We start from the raw sequence: 19,795 nt of genomic DNA, 5'->3' as shown, positions 1-19,795 counted from the left end.
AGTTTCATATCCTACATAGAAACTAGTGATGTGCTTGTTACTCTTGCAGCTTGAGGTATTTCCTTTCAGTGTGCAAGGCACAGCAGTGTGTGCTGGCAGGGGCTGGGGCCAGAAGAGCCCTGGCAGCTCCCCTGGCAGTCCCTTGGAGCAGAGAGGAGCTGGCCTGGGTGAAGCACAGCCATCACACTTGTGATTTCCTACTTGGCACTCCTGGTGTTGAGGCTTAAATTAACGATTTGTTACCTGGTGGAAGGTGTGGGCACTGCAGGATAAAGCAAAGGGGTGACACTGGCTCTTTCTGTCCCCTGGGGCCACTCTGGCACTTGCCACCTTGCTGGTTCTGTGACGATCAGCTCCCTTTTGTTCCTCAGCATGCTCAGACCTGTCTGGCATCACGTTCTGTTTGCTCTCCTGTCCCTTCACCCCCTTGCTCTGGGGAAGGCAGGTGCCTGAGCTCCAGCTCCTCCCCAGCTCCTGTGGCTCCTGGCAGGATGCAGCGACCGGGTGAGTAACGCTGGGGACAGGCACTGCCACTGCTGGGGCACAGGGCAGTGTCACCCTGTGCCAGAGGGGCTCAGCTGCTCCGTGCTGGGCCAGTACAGCCCAGCAGCTCAAAAAAGGCTCAGCACAAACCCCTTGGTTACATATGAAGCCATTTTAAATGTGAAGAAAATACTCTACATTAAGAAAGTGTGATCCTGTTGAGGTGCTTCCTTGCAGGTTGGATTTGATTGGAAAAATGAAATCCTCATTTTTTTGTTCTATGTGCAAAATTTGAATTAAAATACAGGAAAGTGATTTATAAATGTTTTAGTTGGTGTTTGTTGGCTCAATATCCCAGGCTTCTTGAACCTCTTTGAAATGAATATTCTAGTTGAAATTAGCAGCACTGCTTTTAAGATCCTTTCTCTTTAGGAATGATGTGGAGTTTTCTATGTTCTGGCATACACCAGTTTTTCCAAGGCAGTTATTGACATTAGGAAACACCCTCTTTTTACTGGGATAGTGCCACAGTTGCCTCACAGCCGTTCCTGCCTCTCTCTTGGCTTTGGGTTTTGCTCCCTAGTCACTGTGACAATCCCAAGGCTGACTCAGCACAGCCAGTGGTCCCAGGGAGGAGTTTGGTCCTGAGAGGCACAGAGTGAGTGAAGTGTGAGAGCACTCGGTGTTTGGAGCTGGTGATAAAGGTGATTCTGAGATCTGACTTTTGTTCTGTGGGAAGTTACCAGTAACAGCTGCACAGATGTGTATTTCAGTTAAATCACAATTCACCAGGGTGATCCCAGCAGTGACTGGTTCCTGCTGGGTGCAGGTGTGGTTCCCTGGGAGCATCCTGGGCTACCTCTCTGTATGAGGCTGCACTGAGTGTTTTCTGGGTTTGCTAACTGCAGATTAAAGTATTCCAGAGGCAAATGCAGGTCCCTGCAGGACACAGCTTGTGTTTGCTGCCCCCAGAGCCCAGGCAGTGTCCCCTCCTTGCTGCCACCTTGGGATTCCTCCTGCCTTGTTCCGTGGCATTGAGCATCACAGCTCACCTGTGTGCCATCCCTTCCTCTCCGTGCCCAGCACTGCAGGATTCTCCTCCTCTGCTTGTCCCAAGGGCAGTACTCTGTGCACCCCGGGTGTAAGCAGTGCCAGGATCTCTGCTTCCTTGGGAATGCACAAGTGGTGTTGCTCAGCCTGGTTGGGGTTTGAACAGAGACTGTCTTGCATGAAGAGCTTGTATTACTCATATGGTTTCACACCAAGTTTAAAGTAAATGATTGATTTCCATTAATGACATTAATGAGGAATGTGTAACTACAGTCAGGATGTTCTGGTGATGGAAGAGAGTGATCTGGATTCAAAGGAGATAAGAAAGTGTCACCGCCACCGCGCTGTGCTGGTGCCACACACCCTGCCCTGCTGGCTGGTGCCCTCTGCTCCGTGCTCCAGGGGCCAAAGAGAAACAATTCCCTCAATTCCCGGCTGCTGCAGTGCCCGGGTGCCACGGTGGGGTCTGCTCTGCCCCTGCCCACAGCCACGGTCCCGACCCTGCTCCCTCCCTGCAGGGCTGCTCCCCACACCTCCCTTCCTGTGCTTTTCTCCCTTTGTATCTTGGTTTTTCCAGTGGAGCTGTGCTCACCCTCGGTTCTGTCCAGCAGCCTCTCCCCACCTGTTACCGTGAGGCTGTTGGCATCTTGTTCTGTTAGTGAATGTCCTTGTCACCAGAGGGGAGCGGGGACCAGGAGCGCCGTAGCAAGTCTTGTATGAAATGTGGCCATTTTACCTTCTAGCCAAGGATTCACCTTGGTAGCTCATGGAAGTTCACTCTGTCTTATCCATACTCAAAGCAATTAATTTTTTGGTTTTATATAAAAAACAGAAAAAAAAAACTTAGATATTTGTGTCCACTGCAGATTTATTTTAAATGGAATATGTGAGTACCATGTATTATGGTATTTTTAAATAATCTATTGCCTATTTTGGGGGGAGGGAGATGACAAATATTTAGTCTTAGATTTGCACTGCTGGATTTTTTTAAGTGTAACCTTGACTGGTTATCCTGGTGTTTTATTCTGTAAGATTAGTCTTAAGAATTAAAGTTTGATAATTAAGTATTTCTGTGTTTGAGTGTTTCAATATTCTGTATGTACTGAGCTGCTTCCTCTCCTGCATGAAGAGCTGCGCCCATTGGGTTTGTAGTGAGTTTCTTTGCAGGAAGATGGGCACGGGTGAAATTCAGGAGACCCCGCCTGGTGCCATGGGGAGGCTGCGGGTGCCCATCTCCCAGGGTGGGGATTTGGGTTCTGCTGCCCAAATCTGCACACGCACGGGCTGTGAATTACAGGATGGGCTGTGTCTCCCTGCCCAACGCTGGGCTTTAAGCTGTTTTCCCCCGATCCTGGGGGCTGGCCCAGCCCTGGCTGCGGTGTCAGTCCCACTCCCATTTACCAGCCTCGGGTTTGTCACGCTGAGCTCGGCTTCGCCTTCGGACCACTCCTGTCCCCCCAGCCAAACCCCAGTGACACAGCCCCCGGTTGGCGCTGGCACTGTCCAGCTCTGCCCGCGGGCAGTTCCCGTTCGCTCCGGTGCCCAGGTGTGCCCCGGCTGTGGCTCCAGCGTTCAGGTGCCCAGGTGTGCCCTGGTGTGCCCTGGCTGTGGCTCCAGGGTTCAGGTGCCCAGGTGTGCCCAGGTGTGCCCAGGTGTGCCCCGGCTGTGGCTCCAGGGTTCAGGTGCCCAGGTGTGCCCCGGCTGTGGCTCCAGCGTTCAGGTGCCCAGGTGTGCCCAGGTGTGCCCAGGTGTGCCCTGGCTGTGGCTCCAGCGTTCAGGTGCCCAGGTGTGCCCTGGCTGTGGCTCCACGGGTCCGTTCAGGCGGGGCTCCCGGCGCAGCCCCCGGGCAGAGCTCCCGGCTCACCGGGCTGGGCTCCGGCAGGACCCGGCAGAGCCTCACCCGCGTTACCGGCGAGAGGAGCAGCCCGGGCTCGGTGCGGGGCGGCGGGGGCGGCTCCTCCGGCCGTGCCAGGCTCCGGGAGCCGGCGGGGCCGGGCGGGGAGGCGATGGGCCGCGGGCTCGGGGTGCGTGTGCGGAGCGCGGGGGGGGCGGAAGCCGCGTCCGGGACCCGCCCCGGCCCCGCTGACTCACGGCGGAGCGCGGCCCGGCCCGGCCTGGCCTGGCCGGGACATGGGCGGCCCCGCCGAGCCGAGCCTGCCGCTGCTCCGGGGGGCAGCCCGGGGGCTCCTGCTGCTGCTGCTGCCGCCGCTGCTGCTGCTGCTCCTGCCGGTCCCGGTACAGGTACGGCCGCGCTGGGAGCGGGGGTGGGACAGCGCCCGGGAGGGGACAGCGCGGGGGACAGCGCGGGGGACAGCGCGGGGGACAGTGCGGGGGACAGTGCGGGGGACAGTGCGGGGGACAGCTCGGTGCTCAGTGCCATGCCCGAGGGGCTCCCGGTGTGAGCCTGTGCTCGCTGTGCCCCGCGTGTCCTGCGGGGTTCTGTGACCTGCGGGGACACCCCGCGCTCGGGACAGGAACGGGGACAGGGAGCGTCCCGCGGGTGACCCCGGTGGTGCCCGGGGGACACCGAAGGGGTCCGCGGTGCTGCCGGGGGTCCCGTGGCCGACCGTGGGTGGCGTTGGTCGCTGTGCCATGGAGCGCCGGGGCCAGGGGTCCGTGCGGCACCCGGAGCGGGGATTGTTCTCCGTGCTCATCCCGGCGGTGCCCGGAGCGGAGCCCCCTCTCCGGGTGCCCTCGGCCCCTCCTGCCCGCGGAGCTGCTGCGGGCAGGGTGGTGCCTTGGGAGCCGGATCCAGCTCCTGCAGCTGGTGGCAGTTCAAGTGGATAGGCAGCGTGCCAGAGTGGCTTTGCATTACACGGATAGAGCTGCTGCAGTGCAGGAAGCAGGGGATGCTGGCACCGAGCTCCTGGCTGTGCCTGGCCGTCCCTCTCCATCCATCCTTGGGGCAGAGTGTGTGCCCCGAGCCCAGGGCTGAGCTCGGCATCGCTGCAGAGGGAGCCTCGGGCAAGCACAGCTCCTGGGAGCAGCGCATGGGAGCAGCCACACTGCTGGGCTGGGGCAGCTGGGGCTGGCACCAGGGGCAGGGATCCAGTGCTCCCAGTTCTGCCCATGGTTGTTTATGGGGAGCAGACCAGGCAGCCTGGCCTTTGCCCGAGTGCCCTGGCACCAAAACACTTGCAGAAGGGATGGAAAAACCCCAGAGCATCAGGGGGTGGGGAGCCCTGACAGCTGGGGGGGCTCAGCAGTCTCAGTTTCCCCCGGGCAGGTGGCCACACTGCAGGAGCCCTGTGTTTGCCAGCCTGGCATGTCCCCAGCCAGCAGCAATCCCTGCACGGCTGGAGGGGCAGAGTGGGGAGCAGTCCCCTTCCCTGCCTGCCCCACCATGTCCTCTGGGAAAAGCCAGAGCAGGGAAACTCGCTCTGACCTCACCTGAAAATTAAGCAAGAAGAAGTGTAAATAAAAGAACTGGGCTGGGGGCACAGAGGTTGGTGAGAGGCGCATTGTGAGGAGGTCCTGTGTGCTCCTGTGCTTTGCTGCAGCTGAAGGAATCTCCTGACCCCGCTGTGCCACAGCCAGCCTTGTACTGTCAGGTTCTGCTCTGCAAACGCTCTCAGACTCACGTGTAGGTGCTGGCTGGGCACAGCTGCTGGCTGGTCCCTGCTCCACAGCCTGGACAGGCCCCCAGCACAGGCTCTGCCAGCTCAGGCTCCCAGAGCAGCGAGGGGATCACTGAGGGGCTGGGCTCCAGGGGTGTCCTTGGGCCTCTCGTGCTAATCTGCAGCCAGCCAGGGGCTCGGGTGCTGCTGCCAAATCCCTGGCATCAGGGACTGCCGGAGCCATGTGGGTCCCGTGCTGTTTGCCCATCCCTGTTTGCTGACAGGGTGAGGCTGGCATATGTGGCGCTGGCTGAGCTGGCACTCGCTATGCGGACGCCATACGTGGAAGCAGCAGCTCCTCTTCCCAGGTGAATTTGCAATTACTTCCTCAATGTCAGGCAGCTGAAACCTGCTGCTCCGAAGGCTTGGGCAAGCAATCATCACTTCTCTGGCATGAAAAGTCACCAGACTCGTTTGTTTCTGGAAGGAGACGATGCTTGGGCTGCTCTTGTCACCTTTAGAAAAGCATCCAGGGTTGGGACTGGGAGCAGCCACACTGCAGTTCATCCCACCTGTGGGCAAACTCCCTCCAGGGAGAGGAGGGAGAAGGAAAGCTGCCCCAGCCGCAGGATGGCTCTGGTGGGATGTGAGCAGTGCAGGTGGTGCCGGTCACTGAGGGTGCAGGAGCTGAGCTGCACAGAGTACCAGGGCTGGGGATTGTTCCCGATCTGGCTGAGCCCTTGAGGATGGTGTGTCTGTCCTAGAGCCTCAAAGGCGGTGCTGTGACTGTCCCAGAAACGCTGCTCTTCATCTCCACACTGGATGGGAACCTCCACGCAGTCAGCAAGAGCACAGGGGACATCAAGTGGACCCTGAAGGATGGTGAGCAGTGACTGGGGGCCATTTGCTTACAGCCTGGCTCCTGGAGCTTGTTTGGGGTTTGGGAGTGCTCCCCTGGCCTGGCTCTTGCTGGATGGCTCTGGGCTCCAGCCCTGGGGTGTGCTGCCAGCCCCAGGCACAGCCGAGCACGGAGCAGCATCTGCCACTGGTGTCTCTTTTGGCTCTGAAGGGCAAACAGGCTGCCTGGCTGGGCTGGGTGACAGTGCCACACTGGGAAAACAGTGCTGGTGTGCTGTTCCGCTCACAGGAGCGCTGCTGACGTGACCTCTCACTCTCTGTTTCAGATCCCATTCTGCAGGTGCCGGTGTATGTGGCAGAGTGAGTGTCATCCCCACAGGCAGCTGGGCAGTGTGGGAGGCTCCCTGAAAGCTGATGGAGCAACAGCAGGAATGGGGAACCACAGAGAAATGAAATGCCCGTGCCGTGGCATCACCTTGCCCTTACCCTGACGCTGGCATAGGGTGATGAGGAGGAGCTGGCCTCTGCTGTGGAATCAAGGAGCTCTCAGCTCAACTACACACAGCAGCATGGAGAGAGATTGAGGGGAATCCCCCTGAAAGCTCAGGGGCAGGCAGCACAGCAGGAGCTCCTTGAGACAGGCAGTGCATCCAGCAGCCTGGTGGGTGGGCACTGGGTGGCTGTGGCGAGTCCCAGGACTGACCAGAGTGGGAATTATCTCCTGCCGAGTCCAGGTGTCCAGGAAAGGTCAAGTCCTGCAGTGACTCACCCTCAGTGCTAAAGGGGATTCTGCAGTGTGGTCACTCTGTGTCCTTGGAGGTGCCCAGGGCAGGGGTAGCTCACGTTATATCCTTCTCCCCTCCTTCCCAGGCCAGCATTCCTTCCAGACCCCAATGATGGCAGCCTGTATATCTTGGGAGGAAAGAACAAAGAAGGCTTGATGGTCAGTAGGCCTGTGGGGCTGTGGGCACCCTGTGAGCCCCTGGGGTGCCCTGGGCTGGAGAGGTGACACTGGCCCTGACCTGCACCTGCCTGTGTTGCAGAAGCTGCCGTTCACCATCCCAGAGCTGGTGCAGTCGTCGCCGTGCCGCAGCTCGGACGGGGTGCTCTACACCGGTACGGAGGCGCTGGGGCGTGCAGGGCTGGTGCTGAGCGGGGCTCCCAGGGGCATGGAGGGTGACAGGCAGGAGCTCAGAAGGCATTTTCCTTCTCAGGGAAGAAGCAGGACACCTGGTTCATTGTGGACCCCAAGTCGGGGGAGAAGCAGACCACCCTCTCGACAGAGGCCTGGGATGGTCTGTGCCCATCCAGCCCCTTGCTCTACATCGGACGGACCCGTAAGCCAGTCCTGTGCCCCCATCGAGCACCTGGTGCCAGGAACGGGGCGCTGGGGGTGACCTCGTGCCCTGCTCCTGTCCCCAGAGTACGTCATCACCATGTATGACACCAAGTCACGGGAGCTGCGCTGGAATGCCACCTTCTCTGAGTACTCAGCCCCGCTCTGCGAGGAGTCCTACCAGTACAGTGAGTGGAACTGCAGCAGCTGTGGCACCCAGCTCCCAGCAGGACTCTGGGGTGACAGTGCCAGAGCTAGTGGGCCTCAGCTGTGCCCCTTGCTGGGGACAACAGGCAGCAGCCCATGGCTGGTGGCGGAACTGGGGGTGACCAGGGCAGACACAGCCCAGCTGCAGCATCCCTCACCCCTCTTGCTTTCTCCAGAAATGGCCCACTTGGCCTCAAGCGGGGACGGGCTGGTGGTGACCCTGGACAAGGAGAGCGGGGAGGTCCTGTGGGCACAGAACTACGGCTCACCTGTGGTCGGCATCTACCTGTGGCACCAGGACAGCCTGCGCCGCCTCCCCCACCTCAACCTGGCCATGGAGACCCTGCGCTATCTGACCTTCCAGTCGCAGGACATCCACGTCCTCAAGTGGAGCTACCAGTCCGTCAAGGACTTCGCTGCCACCAAGACCCAGCTGCTGTATGTGGTTCCTGAGTGGTGGCAGGCAGTGGCATTTGTGCTCAGCCACCCCTCTCCATGACGGATTTAAGGTGAAGCTTGTCCTTGCCCCACAGGCCAGCGCTCTACGTGGGAAAGCACGCGGCCAGTTTCTACGCCATGACCTCCCTGGTGCACGGCAGTGTGGCACTGGTGGTGAGTGTCCCCACTGCCCTGCCAGGGCTGAGCCACCACGGGCACACCCAGCTGCGTGGTGCCCCACGAGCTGCCACGTCCCCAGCCCCAGGGCATCACGCTGGCCAGGATCGACGGCCCCACCACGGACGATGTGACCATGAGGGAGTCCGGCGAGTGCGAGATCACGCCCAGCACCAACGTCAAGTACCCGCAGGGCAGCATCACCTCACTGCACAACCAGTGGCTCCTCATAGGTGCGGACCTGTGGTAGGCACAGACCCAGCCCCACGTCCTGGCTCCCAGACGGTGCCTGCAGGGAGCAACCTGAGCTGCTGCTGTGCTTTAGGGGCGGTAGCCCGACCTGCTGTGCCCAGGGGGATGAGTGGGATTGAGACTGGGTCATCTTAGGCTGCGATGGTGCTGGCTTGGGACCTTTCAGCCCATCCTTGTCCCCTCCTCAGGAGTCACTGCCAGGCACTCCATGTGCGGGTGGGCAGGGACCCCTTCCCATGAGAAGCAGCCCCCCTACTCCAGGAGAGCCAGGGCTGCTGGCAAGAGATGGATGCTGAAACCAAGAGGTGGACTGAGGGTTGTCACTGTTCCCCTCCTGCCACAGGGCACCATGAGCTGCCTCCCGTGGTCCACACCACGATGCTGCGAGCGTTCCCAGAGAACCTGAGGAAAACCACGGAAACCATCATCCCCAGGGCTCCTCCCAGCAGGACTGTGTTTGATGATGTGAGTGGTGAGGGGTGCTGGCTCACTGAAGGGGCTGTGCTGCTTGGGGTGGGCAGTGGGTCCCCACCATGGGCCAGGACAAGAAGGAAGTCCCAAACACAAGTGCCCTGTGGTGTGTGCCTCTTGTGTCACCCAGCCCTGGGTGTGTGTTGCAGTTCCTGGCCCCGAGCAGCCCAGAGGAGCCAGCTGTCCCCAGTGAGAGGCAGCTCCAGCCAGACCCCACGCCAGGGGAGCAGCTGGAGGTGTATCCTGAATCTGGCACCTGGGACTTGGTGATGGCTGGAATTGGCACAGCTCTGCTGGGCGGGGGAATCCTGATGCTGCTGCTCATGGTGAGTGCTGCTGGTGGAGGGACAGGGGCAGCAGAGCCCATGCCCCAGTGTGGCTCCAGGCCACGCTGTATTCCCATGGTTTGTGTTGCAGAAACTGCAGCGGCAGCATGCAGCACAGCAGCAGCAGCTGGAGGAGCAGATACAGCTCCTGCAGCAGCAGCAGGAGATGCTGCGCCCCGGCCGAGTCTCCAGGGAGGGCGTCCCTGAGGAGCCCAGGGAGCTGGAGCTGAGCCAGGGAAGTGCAGCAGAGCTCTCACAGAGCTCCAGCCCCTCAGCCTGCCTGAAGGACCCGGCTAATGGCACACTCAGCCCAGAGCCAGCTGTCCCAGTGGCTGCTGAAGGTGGGTGCAGGGGGAATGGCCACGCTCTGGGGGCTTCTGTGCAGGGTGCCAGCACCCAGAGCAGGTGCAGGGATGCCCACAGATGAGAGGGCTGCAGCCCCCCTGGAATGGGAGGAGATGTCAGAATAAGCATGGGCTACATGGGCTGGAAGAGGGCTGTCTTCTCTCCCTTGCAGATGCAGAAGCAGACCTGGTTGTAGTTGGGAAAGTTTCTTTTAACCCCAAAGACGTGCTGGGCCATGGAGCTGGAGGAACCTTTGTCTTCAGGTGGGTGACCCTGGATGCCTGCCCCCACTGTGCTCCCATTCTCCCTGGGAGCCACAGGGATAGCGACAAGGCAGCTCTTGCCCAGGATGGTGACCACTGGTTCAGGGACTTCTGAGAACAACTCACCACCTCCACCTTCTTCTGGTCCTCATGCCACCCATCCTGGAGCTCGTGGCCCTCATTAACCATGCACTGGGTACACGGGGACTCAGTGGCACCCCTCCCTGCCTACCTGCACCTGCTCTGGCCCCTCACACAGTTCCTATGCCCTGGCTGAGCCCCTTTTCCAGCACTGAACTCAGTAAAAAGTGAGGGATGTCATTTTCCTACCCAACTGAGACCCTCCAGTTCCCAGCTGACACTGGGGAAGATCTCTTGCTGTCGGTGATGTGACAGGGGGTCACAGCTGGGTGACACTGGAGCAGTGGTCTGTGCCACACTCGGACACTCAGCACTCTGCACAGGGGGCAGTTTGAGGGCCGGAACGTGGCCGTGAAGCGTCTCCTGCCGCAGTGTGTGCACCTGCTGGACCGTGAGGTGCAGCTGCTCCGCGAGTCGGACGAGCACCCGCACGTCGTGCGCTACTTCTGCACCGAGAGGGACCGGCAGTTCCACTACATCGCCATCGAGCTGTGCTCTGCCACGCTGCAGGAGGTGAGCCGGGCACAGCACCCACCCCGAGCCCTGGGAACAGCATCCATGGGCACAGACAGCCTCTACTGGGCCCTTCTCCATCACCCGCCATCATGCTGGGCTTGGTGTCTCCAGCCAGTAAATCAGGCTTATTTCCTCTCCTTCTGTGTGGTTCCAGTACGTGGAGAGCCCCAGCTTTGACCGCCGTGGGCTGGACCCAGTGTCCGTGCTGCGTCAGACCATGTCCGGGCTGGCCCACCTGCACTCCCTCAGCATCGGTGAGAGCCGGCAATCCCTCTGCAGCCTCTCCTCAGGGGATGCTGCGGGGTTTGGGCAGCGTCTCTTGGGGTTTGGGCAATGTCTCTTGGGGTTTGGGCAATGTCTCTTGGGGTTTGGGCAGTAGCTGTTGGGCTCAGCAGCACATGGGGCTGAGGCAGAGCCCTGTTTGCTCCAGCCCTGCCTGCTGACACCACACACTCACTTCCAGTGCACCGTGACCTGAAGCCCTGTAACATCCTCATCTCTGTCCCAAATCGCCATGGGCAGATCCGTGCCGTCATCTCCGACTTTGGCCTCTGCAAGAAGCTTCAGGGGGGACGACAGAGCTTCAGCCTGCGCTCCGGGATCCCCGGCACCGAGGGCTGGATCGCGCCCGAGGTGCTGCAGGAGGCCCCGAAGGAGAACCCTGTCAGTGAGCCATGGCCACCCCGCCCCGGGTGCTCCTTGGGCCCATTGTGGCAGTGTCCCCCATGCTGGCAGTGGCCTCAGGTCACGCTGCTGGGGTGCACAATTAAGATGAGAGCTCCACGAGCCAGACCCAGCCTGGAAACAGGCACTGTGCTCCTTACCAGGGCTGTCCCCATGGCCTTGCCCTTGGGGGACAGTGCCCAGCTGTGTTCAGCACAGGTGTCTCATTAAGCTCCAGTCCTCAGAAATTCAGGCTGGGGAGGCTGGAGTGACTGTGGGTTGGTGCCAAAAAAGGATAGAAAAGTGGGAGTGAAAGGTTTCCTCTCCCTCTGCCTGAGGGCCCCACGTGCCCCTGTGTTTTGCAGACCAGTGCTGTGGACATCTTCTCAGCTGGCTGTGTCTTCTACTACGTGGTGTCGGGGGGACAGCACCCCTTTGGGGACAGCCTGCGGCGCCAGGCCAACATCCTGGCGGGCTCCTACCAGCTGAGTTGCCTGCAGGAGGAGGCTCATGGTGAGACCCCTCCCAGGGCAGGACACTGCAGACAGGCTCCAGGCTGAGGGGCAGGGGTGAATTCTCTGCTGTTTTGTTTCATCCCAGACAAGCTCGTTGCAAGGGAGCTGATTGTGGCCATGATCAGCTCCGAGCCCCAGCGCCGGCCCTCGGCCCCTGTGGTCCTTGTCCATCCCTTTTTCTGGAGTCAGGAGAAGCAGCTGCAGTTCTTCCAGGTGAGCCTGTGCTGCCCCACTGGCAGTGAGCGCAGTGGGCACTGAGAAACCTGCTGGGAACTGCTGTGTTTAGGTCAACATGCTCATTGTGGGCTGCTCTTAGGAGGGGTGAGGGGTCCCTAGGTCTCTGTCCCACCTCGTGCAGAGCAAGGGCAGTGCCATACCCACCCTGTCCCTGCTCTTGGGCACACAGGACGTCAGTGACCGTGTGGAGAAGGAGCCAGCTGAGGGGCCCATCGTCTCAGCCCTGGAGTCGGGGGGACGGGCTGTGGTGAGGACCAACTGGAGGATGCACATCTCCCTCCCACTGCAGATGGGTGAGCATGGAGGGGCCAGGCTCGTACTGGGTCCAGTGAAGCAGGTGGGGACTGGGGCTCCAAGGGCTGCTGCTTTTACTGGCCAGCAGGCTCCTGCTTGTGCCCAGGAGCCGAAAAGCAGGGCAGGTAAAGGTGGCAGCCCTTCCTTGAGAGGCCACAGTGGAGCAGGGCTGGGGCTTGTACTGTGGGGGCTCTGGCAGCCCCTCGGCCCGGCTGTGTCCCCCCTCACTCTGTGTCTCTGCTGCTGTCCCCAGACCTGAGGAAGTTCCGCACCTACAAGGGGGGGTCAGTGCGTGACCTGCTGCGGGCCATGAGGAACAAGGTACGGCCACACAGCTGTCCCGTGGCCCTGCCACCTCCCCTGTCCCCATCCTGTCTCACTTCACACTCTCTCCTGCAGAAGCACCACTACCACGAGCTGCCGGCCGATGTCCGGGTGGCCCTGGGCTCGGTCCCCGAGGGCTTTGTGCAGTACTTCACCTCCCGCTTCCCCCGGCTGCTGCTGCACACGCACGGGGCCATGCGGCTCTGTGCCCACGAGCGCATCTTCCACTCCTACTACTGCCAGGGCCTGAGGGGCGACGGCGCCTGAGCGGCCACGGTCCTGCCCGGAGGGCACCGGTCCTGCCAGGAGGGCACCATGGCTGCCCCAGGCCCTGTCTCGGTGTCCTAACATGGATCCTGCCAGGAGGGCACCATGGCTGGCCCAGGCCCTGTCTCGGTGTCCTAACATGGATCCTGCCAGGAGGGCACCATGGCTGGCCCGGGCCCTGTCTCGGTGTCCTGCCATGGATCCTGCCACGAGGGCACCATGGCCGCCCTGGGCCCTGTCTCAGTGTCCTAACATGGATCCTGCCACGAGGGCACCATGGCTGCCCCGGGCCCTGTCTCGGTGTCCTTCTGCCAGGGCCAGGTGGGGCACCAGGAGCACAGGGTGGCACCTGCGCCTTCCTGAGGGACCCTCAGGGCAGCCACCTTTGCAAACACTCGCAGTCAGACTCAGGTGTGGAGTGTTTGGGTCAGAAAAAGACGCCATCTCAGGTGGACACAGTGCTTGGAGAAGAAAGAGGAAAACACGTTGTGTTTTCCCAGGGACAGCCAAAGCCCTGGCACAGCCATGCCCTCAAGCTGGCATCAGTCCTGGAGGGACATTCACCAGGGACAGGAAGCATTGTCCTGGGTTCTGTCCTGTGCCAGGGGCCTGGGGATGCAGCTCCTTGAGCTGGGACCAGGCCTAGGGCCCCAGTCTTGGTTCTGGAGCTGCCCCCTCAGCCCCAGGCTGGGCTGTGCTCAGCCAGGCCAGGTCCAGCAGCCTCCATGGGACTGGCACCTGCCCATGGCAGCCAGGCTGTGAGGGCACAGCTCCCTCAGTGACGCTGTGAATCTCAGCTGGGCGCACAAGGGCTGCTCCCTTCAGCTCCTGTACCTCTGCCAGGCCTGAGCCCCTGAGCAGGTGGCACAGCAGTGCCGGACGCTGGCTCTGGGCACAAAGGAGGAAATTCCTTTCTGCTGGGATCCTTCCCTCAAAGCTCTCCCAGCCTCTCCTGCTGCCCAGGGCTGGTGTTCCATGGAGTCTCTGGTCTCCCCATGGCCATGTGTGGCCTGCAAGCCAGGCCCCAGCACCAGCTGAGCCCAGGGGCACAAGGAGCCCCACAGCAAAGTGCCTCTGGGGAATAACAATGATTTTGTACAGTCTGATTCCTGTGGGGTGTGGGATTTTGTTATGCAGGGACCAGGGTTTGTACTAGGTTTCTTTTCAGAATGTATTTATACAAAATTTAAAAATAAAAACTAAAAATCTCATTCTGTTTAAAAATAAACTGACCTGAGAGCATCTCTAGGTGCTGGCAGGGAGCAGTAGCAGGAGAACAAAACAGGCAGGCTCCTGCAAGACTGCTGCTTAAGAGGACTTGTGCTGATTCTTTAGCCATAACTAGTGATAGAGCCAAAAAAAAAAAAATAAAAAAGAGGCAAACCCCAACCCCAGCCCAGAGTGCCTCAGTCAGAGGGGAAGCCAGAGAGGTACTCTCCCTCTCTCAGCAAGGCAAAGGGAAGTGAAACAGCCTGGATGGTGTGTAGAACAATCTTTATTCAAGTTATGCAATATACAAAAGTTGAGGTTTTGAGGAGTTTCAGTATTAAAAGGCCGCTCATTCAGTCTTACTCCAGACTTGTTCAATACCTTACCTGAGCTTCTGCCAGAGGAAACAAAGCCCAGAGCACAGGCACAGCCATGTACAGACACCTCAGGTGACAGCTCTGCTCCCTCAGGAGCAGGCCCAGGCACCTCAAACCAGAGGGCTGGCTTGGAGCTGGGCTTTTGGCTTTGGGGAAATTAGAAAAACAGACTAGGTGGGAAATTAAAAATATACTTTGTTAGGAACAGGAAGCAAGAAACCTTTGGGCACCAGTCAGAGTGAACAACGCCATTCCCACAGCAGCAGGGGCTTCCTTGTGACAATGAGTCCAGACAGACCCAGGAGTGGGAACCAAGCAGGGCCCCGGGCAGGAAGCTCCCAGCCCTGTCCCTGCACAGCTGGGCAGTTTGGCACAGATGTTGAGTCCAGCAAGAACAAGGTCTAGGTGGAGGATTTCGTGCGGCCTGAGGCAGACTTGGAGTTGAGGAGCTTCTCCACCATGGTGCGTGCGTAGCGCAGGCGGCTGGCCAGCTCCCGGCAGCAGCCGTGCTCCTCCAGCAGGCTCAGCCGGTACGTGCGGAAGTCCCGTTTCTCATCGATGTATGTGACAGCAGCCATGAGAGGGCACAGGATGACCTTGGTGTGGTCCTGGGGGAGAGAACACACGGTCACTGAGCACTGTGCTCCTTGGGGCAGCGTTTCCTCTGGATGAGCTGTCTGGGCAGCACCCGGGGTGTGTGATGAGGTCCTTTTGTACAATTCCTGGCTGCAGCAGCCAGCCACTGCTCCAGAGCACAGCCCCTCATGAGTGAGGAGAGTCTGGAGGCCTGGGGTACCAGCACAGAGCTCCCAGTGCTGGGCTCCCTGGCTTAGATCAACCCCTGCTGCCACCATCCAACCAGCAGCACATGCAGCCGGAGCCACAGCCCTGCAGGGAGCCTCACCTGGAAGAAGTTGATCTGCACGGTGCCGTTGCTGAGGTGCAGGATGATGGCACTGCGGGTCCGGAACCAGGTGCACAGGTAGGGCAGTCGGGCCAGCTCGTCCCCCTCCCGCGGCGTGATGTTCGCTCCTGCCTTCAGCAAGTGCTCGCTCATGTAGTTCCGGAAGTACTTCAGTAGTGTTACCTGCACAAGGGATGGGCTCTGAGGGGCTGAGGGTGACCCCAGGCACAGGGCAGCACAGGGACTGCCATCACAGTCCCAGACCCTCCTTACATCTTTCAGATCTTGAGGCATCACTGCAAAACCTTGTGGAAATCCTCAAGGTTAACTCTGACTGTCACATCAGACTCACTTTGCTGAACACTTTGGTAATGTGCAAGTCATGTAAGCACTTAACTTTCTGTGACACTGCTCATAGATGAGCCTCAGATAGCAGTTAGAGCTGCCAGTTCTGTCCATGGGACCACGTGCCACCAGCTAAAGGAAGCCTGCAGAGTCCCATGACTTCCAATTACAAATGTTTCTCCCAAGAACCCACCCTGCCATCACAGCCTAAGGCTGACAGGAGTCTCACTGCCCCCCAGCCAGGGCTCCTGTCCCCAGGACTGACCTTCTTGTTGAGGGCAGGGTGGTAGGACCTCACAGTGAAGTAGGACTCTTTGTTGTTCTGCTCGATGTACTGCAGGTTGTCCCCATCGTTGTACATGATGAGACGCGTGGAGTCATTGAAGAGAACTCCAACACTGTTGTCACAGAGCTGATAACCTGCCCAGAAAGGACTCCATGAGGCCTCCAATCCCAGGGAACCACCAGCAGTGGGAAGTACCAAGGCAGACGTTTTATCACCCAGGGATTCCCTAAGAGGCACCCCACCAAATCCCTGCCTGGTGTCCTCTTTGGAGAGGTCTGGGTGGCACTTCTCCACCTCTGGATTTGTCATCTCCCTTATTGCATCACCTGCTGCAGAAACAGCCTCTGCTGCCATGTGGGTCCCAGGCTGGGGAGAGCTTGGTCACCTCGTGCACAGGTACCACTGTCCACCTTAGAGTGGCCAGGGCTAATGGTCAGTGACCACTGCTCTGGATTCCCAGGGTATTTGGCAAGATTCCTGGCAGTGGTCTTGGACTGGTGAATAACAGTCCACACTGGAATATGGTGATTAGAATCCCAGACCTAGGAAATGCCCCAATCCAAGCTTCTCCTAGCCCCCTCAGACACCAAGAAAGCCTGAAGCATTTGCCACCTGTAGTATTTACCTAGTCCATATTTATCTGAGTAGTCCACCCATTTGCTAACCCAGAAGATGGGGATGCAGGCTGGGTCCTCAGCTTCTTCTGCAGGAAGAAAACAGTATGTTAGGAGACATTTCCCAGAGCCTGCACCCCTCCAGGCCCATGGGCTACCCCAGGCTTACCTTGCCTCACTGCTACTTTCTCGGAGGGCTTGGCTACATTGACTGCAGTCAGCTGCTGCAGCATGTCAGCCAAGTGGCAGGTGACAGTATCTGCCACCTCCTGCAGCCCCGCTGCCTCCTCCTTGTCCGGCAAGGGCTCCTGTGCAGGGCTGTCCAGTCCTGGGCCAGAGAGAGAACAGTGGGAGCTGTGACCAGGGACAGGTTTCCAAAAGCACCAGACTTACAGCCTACCCCAGGTATAGACAACACCTGACACACAGAACAGAGCAGGCTGGAACCATAGAGGGACAAAGCAGCCCCACTTCCCTGCTCCAGCAGGGTAATTCCAGAGCACAGGGCACAGAAGGTGTTCAGAGTATTCTGGAATATCTCCAGTGAGGGAGACTCCACACACCCTCTCTAGGCAATTTGTTCAGTGCTCAGGCACTGCACAGGAGAGAAGGTCTTCCTCACATTTATTGGAACTTCCTGGGCATCAGTTTGAGCCCATTACAGAGGTGAAGCAAATGCCACGCTTCATCCTGGGCAGAGCAAGGAGAGCCCCCTCACCCACAAACGCTGGGAGTTCCCATAAGGACCAGGAGATGATGTGAACATCACTGAAGGCTGTGGATGCTGCTGGAGGCCAGGCAGGCTCAGCCTCACCTGGGCACCCACACCTACCTTTGTTGAGGGCTGTCAGGGGCTTGCGGCTGCTCAGCTCCATGCTGCTGGGGGCCAGGGAGAAGCGGGGAGCGATGGTGAGGCAGCTGGTGGGCAGGCGGCCCGGGAGGTACCCTGAGGTGAAGAACTCATCGTTCAGCAGCTCATCGATGGTCGGGCGCGTGGCAGGGTCAGACCGCAGCATCTTCTGGATGAGGTTTGCAGCCACAGGGTTGATGTGCTGAGGGACAGGTGGAGATTGGAGATGGGTCAGAGGACAACGTGCACTAGTGACAAATGAACAGTTTACAACCCAGGGAAGCTCCACTTGGAGCAGAGCTCCAGTGCTGCATCAGGCAGGCAGGGGACAAGCCTGGGGAAGCAGAATTGGGTAGCACAGAGAACAGGCTGCTAACTGCACCCAAAGCCTGAGGTCAACTGACTCCAGCAACACAACTCATCAGCAGTGGCATGAGCTGGGGACCTGGCCCAGACCTCAGACTTGCCTGTGTCCATTCACCCCCACATGCCAACACGTGCTGAGATTTTCAATGGATCGGGGTGGGGCAGGAAGCTGCTGGCTCCCCACGAGGTTCAGGCCACCCCAGCCTGAACCAGCCCCTCCCAGCAGTGACAGCCCCTGCCCTGCTGTGTGACAGCCCACAGAGCACCTGACAAGAGGCTGCAGCAGGAGGCTGGCCAAGCAGCACTGAGAGCCAAACGGATCCTCCATGGGGAGCAGCATACCTTGGGAATGGTGTACTCGTTCTTCTTGATCCGGATGTACGTATCCTTTAGACAAGAAGTCTCAAAAGGTGGTTTCCCCACCAGAAGAGTGTACCTGGGCATTCCCAGACAAAAGAGAGTCAGTTTTGCAAAAGAGACTCAGACTGTGCATAGAAGCAACCATGTCCTAAGCTTTCCTGGCAGAGGGAACACACTTGGCATTCGACACACTGACAGTTACGTGTATTGTGCTTGGATCCTGTCCCCTAGAAAGGGAAGCTGGGATCCAACACACTGCAGGGAGCATTTCAATTAGGAGTTAGGGAAAGTCGGGAGCTGCCTGGCAGCAGCAGTCAGCACTGTGGGGACAGTGACACTGAAGCTTTGGATCACACTGAAGCTCAGAGGGGTCAAGGAGACCAGAACCACAAAGATTGCCCATCCCCATGGCCTCTGAAAGGCAATTTGACTCACATGATGCAGCCAATGGACCAGATGTCCACCTCAAAGCTGTGCCCCTTCTTGCCCAGCACCTCTGGGGCGATGTAGTTGGGTGTCCCACACAGAGTCTTCTTGCGCTCCCCATCGTACTCTACCTTGGTGGCCAGGCCAAAGTCACCTGGAGGGACAGGGAGACGACATGAGATCAAGATGCCCTGACGGGCTGGTCCCTGGGCCGGGGGTTCCCCGTCACTTACCGATCTTCACCTCCATGTCGTCGCTGAGGAAGAGGTTGCCCAGCTTGAGGTCGCGGTGGATGACGCGGTGGTTGTGCAGGTACTGGCAGCCCAGGATGGTCTGGCGCAGGTAGTACCGCACCTCGGGCTCGCTCAGCGCCTTCCGCCGCTTGTGCAGCTCCAGCAGCGACTGTGGGGGAGCTCGGTCAGTACCGGGGCGGGGGACGCGGGGAAGGGGACAGCCAGTACCCGGGGGACACCGACACCCGCCCCCCCGTCCTCACCCTGCGGCGACAGAGCTCCAGCACCACGTAGACAAAGTCGTCGTCTTCGAAGAAGCCCTGGAAGCCGACGACGTGGCGGTGGGAGAGGCTGCGGTGGATGGCGATCTCCATGGACATCTTCTCCTTCTGGTGCGGCTTCACCAGCAGCGACTTGGGCACCACCTTGCCCGCGAACACCTCCCGGCTCTCGGCCTCGGCCAGCTCGTAGCACCGCGCGAAGCCGCCCTTGCCCAGGAACCGGCCGCGCACGAAGCTGCGCTGGGTGCGGGGATCCACGAGCACCTTGGGCACCTCCTTCCCCGCCGCGGGCACCGCCGCACGGGCCGGCTCCGCCGCCGGCCGCGCCGCCTTCCCGCCCGGCGCGTTCATGGCGAGCCCGCGCCGAGCTGCGCTGGGAGACCGGCGGGACAGCGGGGCCCGGGACAGCGGGGCTTGGGAGAGCGGCAGTGGCAGGTCCCGGTGCCGGGGGAGCGGTGGGTCCTGGTGGCGGGTGCAGGGTCGGCGCACCGAAGCAGCAGCAGCGGGTGCCGGTGCCACAGGAGCGGTGGGTGCCGGGTGGCGGTGGCTGTGCCGGGTCGCTGTGCGGGTGCCGGGGAGCGGCGGGCCCGGGCTGAGCTCGGCTGGTCGGTGGCTCCGGCCGCGATTCAAAGGCGGCGCCGGGGCCGTTACCGCGCGCGGCCGCTCCCCATTGGCCGCACGATTTAAAATCCACGCGGCGCGCGGGGCACCATGGGAGCGGAGAGACACGCGCGAGGCGGGGGCGGGGCCGGGCGCGCTCGGACACGCCCCCGGTCCGCGCGGCGCTGTGCGCATGCGCTGGCGGCTGTTGGCTGCGGCCGCGC

General features: G+C 60.1%; 2 protein-coding genes across 2 annotated transcripts; one reads left to right on the top strand and one right to left on the bottom strand.

Moving 5' to 3' along the window:
* Positions 1–2,704: 2,704 nt before the first annotated feature.
* Positions 2,705–13,877, top strand: ERN2 (endoplasmic reticulum to nucleus signaling 2). The gene is made up of 24 exons (XM_033074345.1): positions 2,705–2,774; positions 3,355–3,557; positions 3,739–3,774; positions 5,855–5,972; positions 6,275–6,308; positions 6,819–6,891; positions 6,992–7,064; positions 7,163–7,285; positions 7,371–7,472; positions 7,668–7,929; positions 8,025–8,103; positions 8,189–8,339; positions 8,702–8,823; positions 8,979–9,155; positions 9,247–9,496; positions 9,673–9,763; positions 10,228–10,417; positions 10,575–10,674; positions 10,884–11,083; positions 11,449–11,596; positions 11,684–11,811; positions 12,005–12,128; positions 12,383–12,450; positions 12,529–13,877. Exons 1-24 carry the CDS (start codon positions 2,705–2,707, stop codon positions 12,718–12,720), a joined length of 3,114 nt encoding a protein of 1,037 aa, XP_032930236.1. The 3' UTR covers positions 12,721–13,877.
* Positions 13,878–14,528: 651 nt separating this feature from the next.
* Positions 14,529–19,322, bottom strand: PLK1 (polo like kinase 1). Its single transcript, XM_033074375.1, has 10 exons — positions 18,954–19,322; positions 18,691–18,859; positions 18,467–18,611; positions 18,014–18,107; positions 17,288–17,507; positions 16,625–16,783; positions 16,467–16,544; positions 15,821–15,975; positions 15,211–15,393; positions 14,529–14,914 (listed from the first exon to the last, which is right to left on the bottom strand). Exons 1-10 carry the CDS (start codon positions 19,320–19,322, stop codon positions 14,708–14,710), a joined length of 1,779 nt encoding a protein of 592 aa, XP_032930266.1. The 3' UTR covers positions 14,529–14,707.
* Positions 19,323–19,795: the final 473 nt, after the last annotated feature.

The sequence above is a fragment of the Catharus ustulatus genome, chromosome 16 (assembly GCF_009819885.2).
Source record: "Catharus ustulatus isolate bCatUst1 chromosome 16, bCatUst1.pri.v2, whole genome shotgun sequence".
NCBI classification, from domain to species: Eukaryota; Metazoa; Chordata; class Aves; order Passeriformes; family Turdidae; genus Catharus; species Catharus ustulatus.
This window is presented reverse-complemented; position numbering and strand designations above follow the sequence as displayed.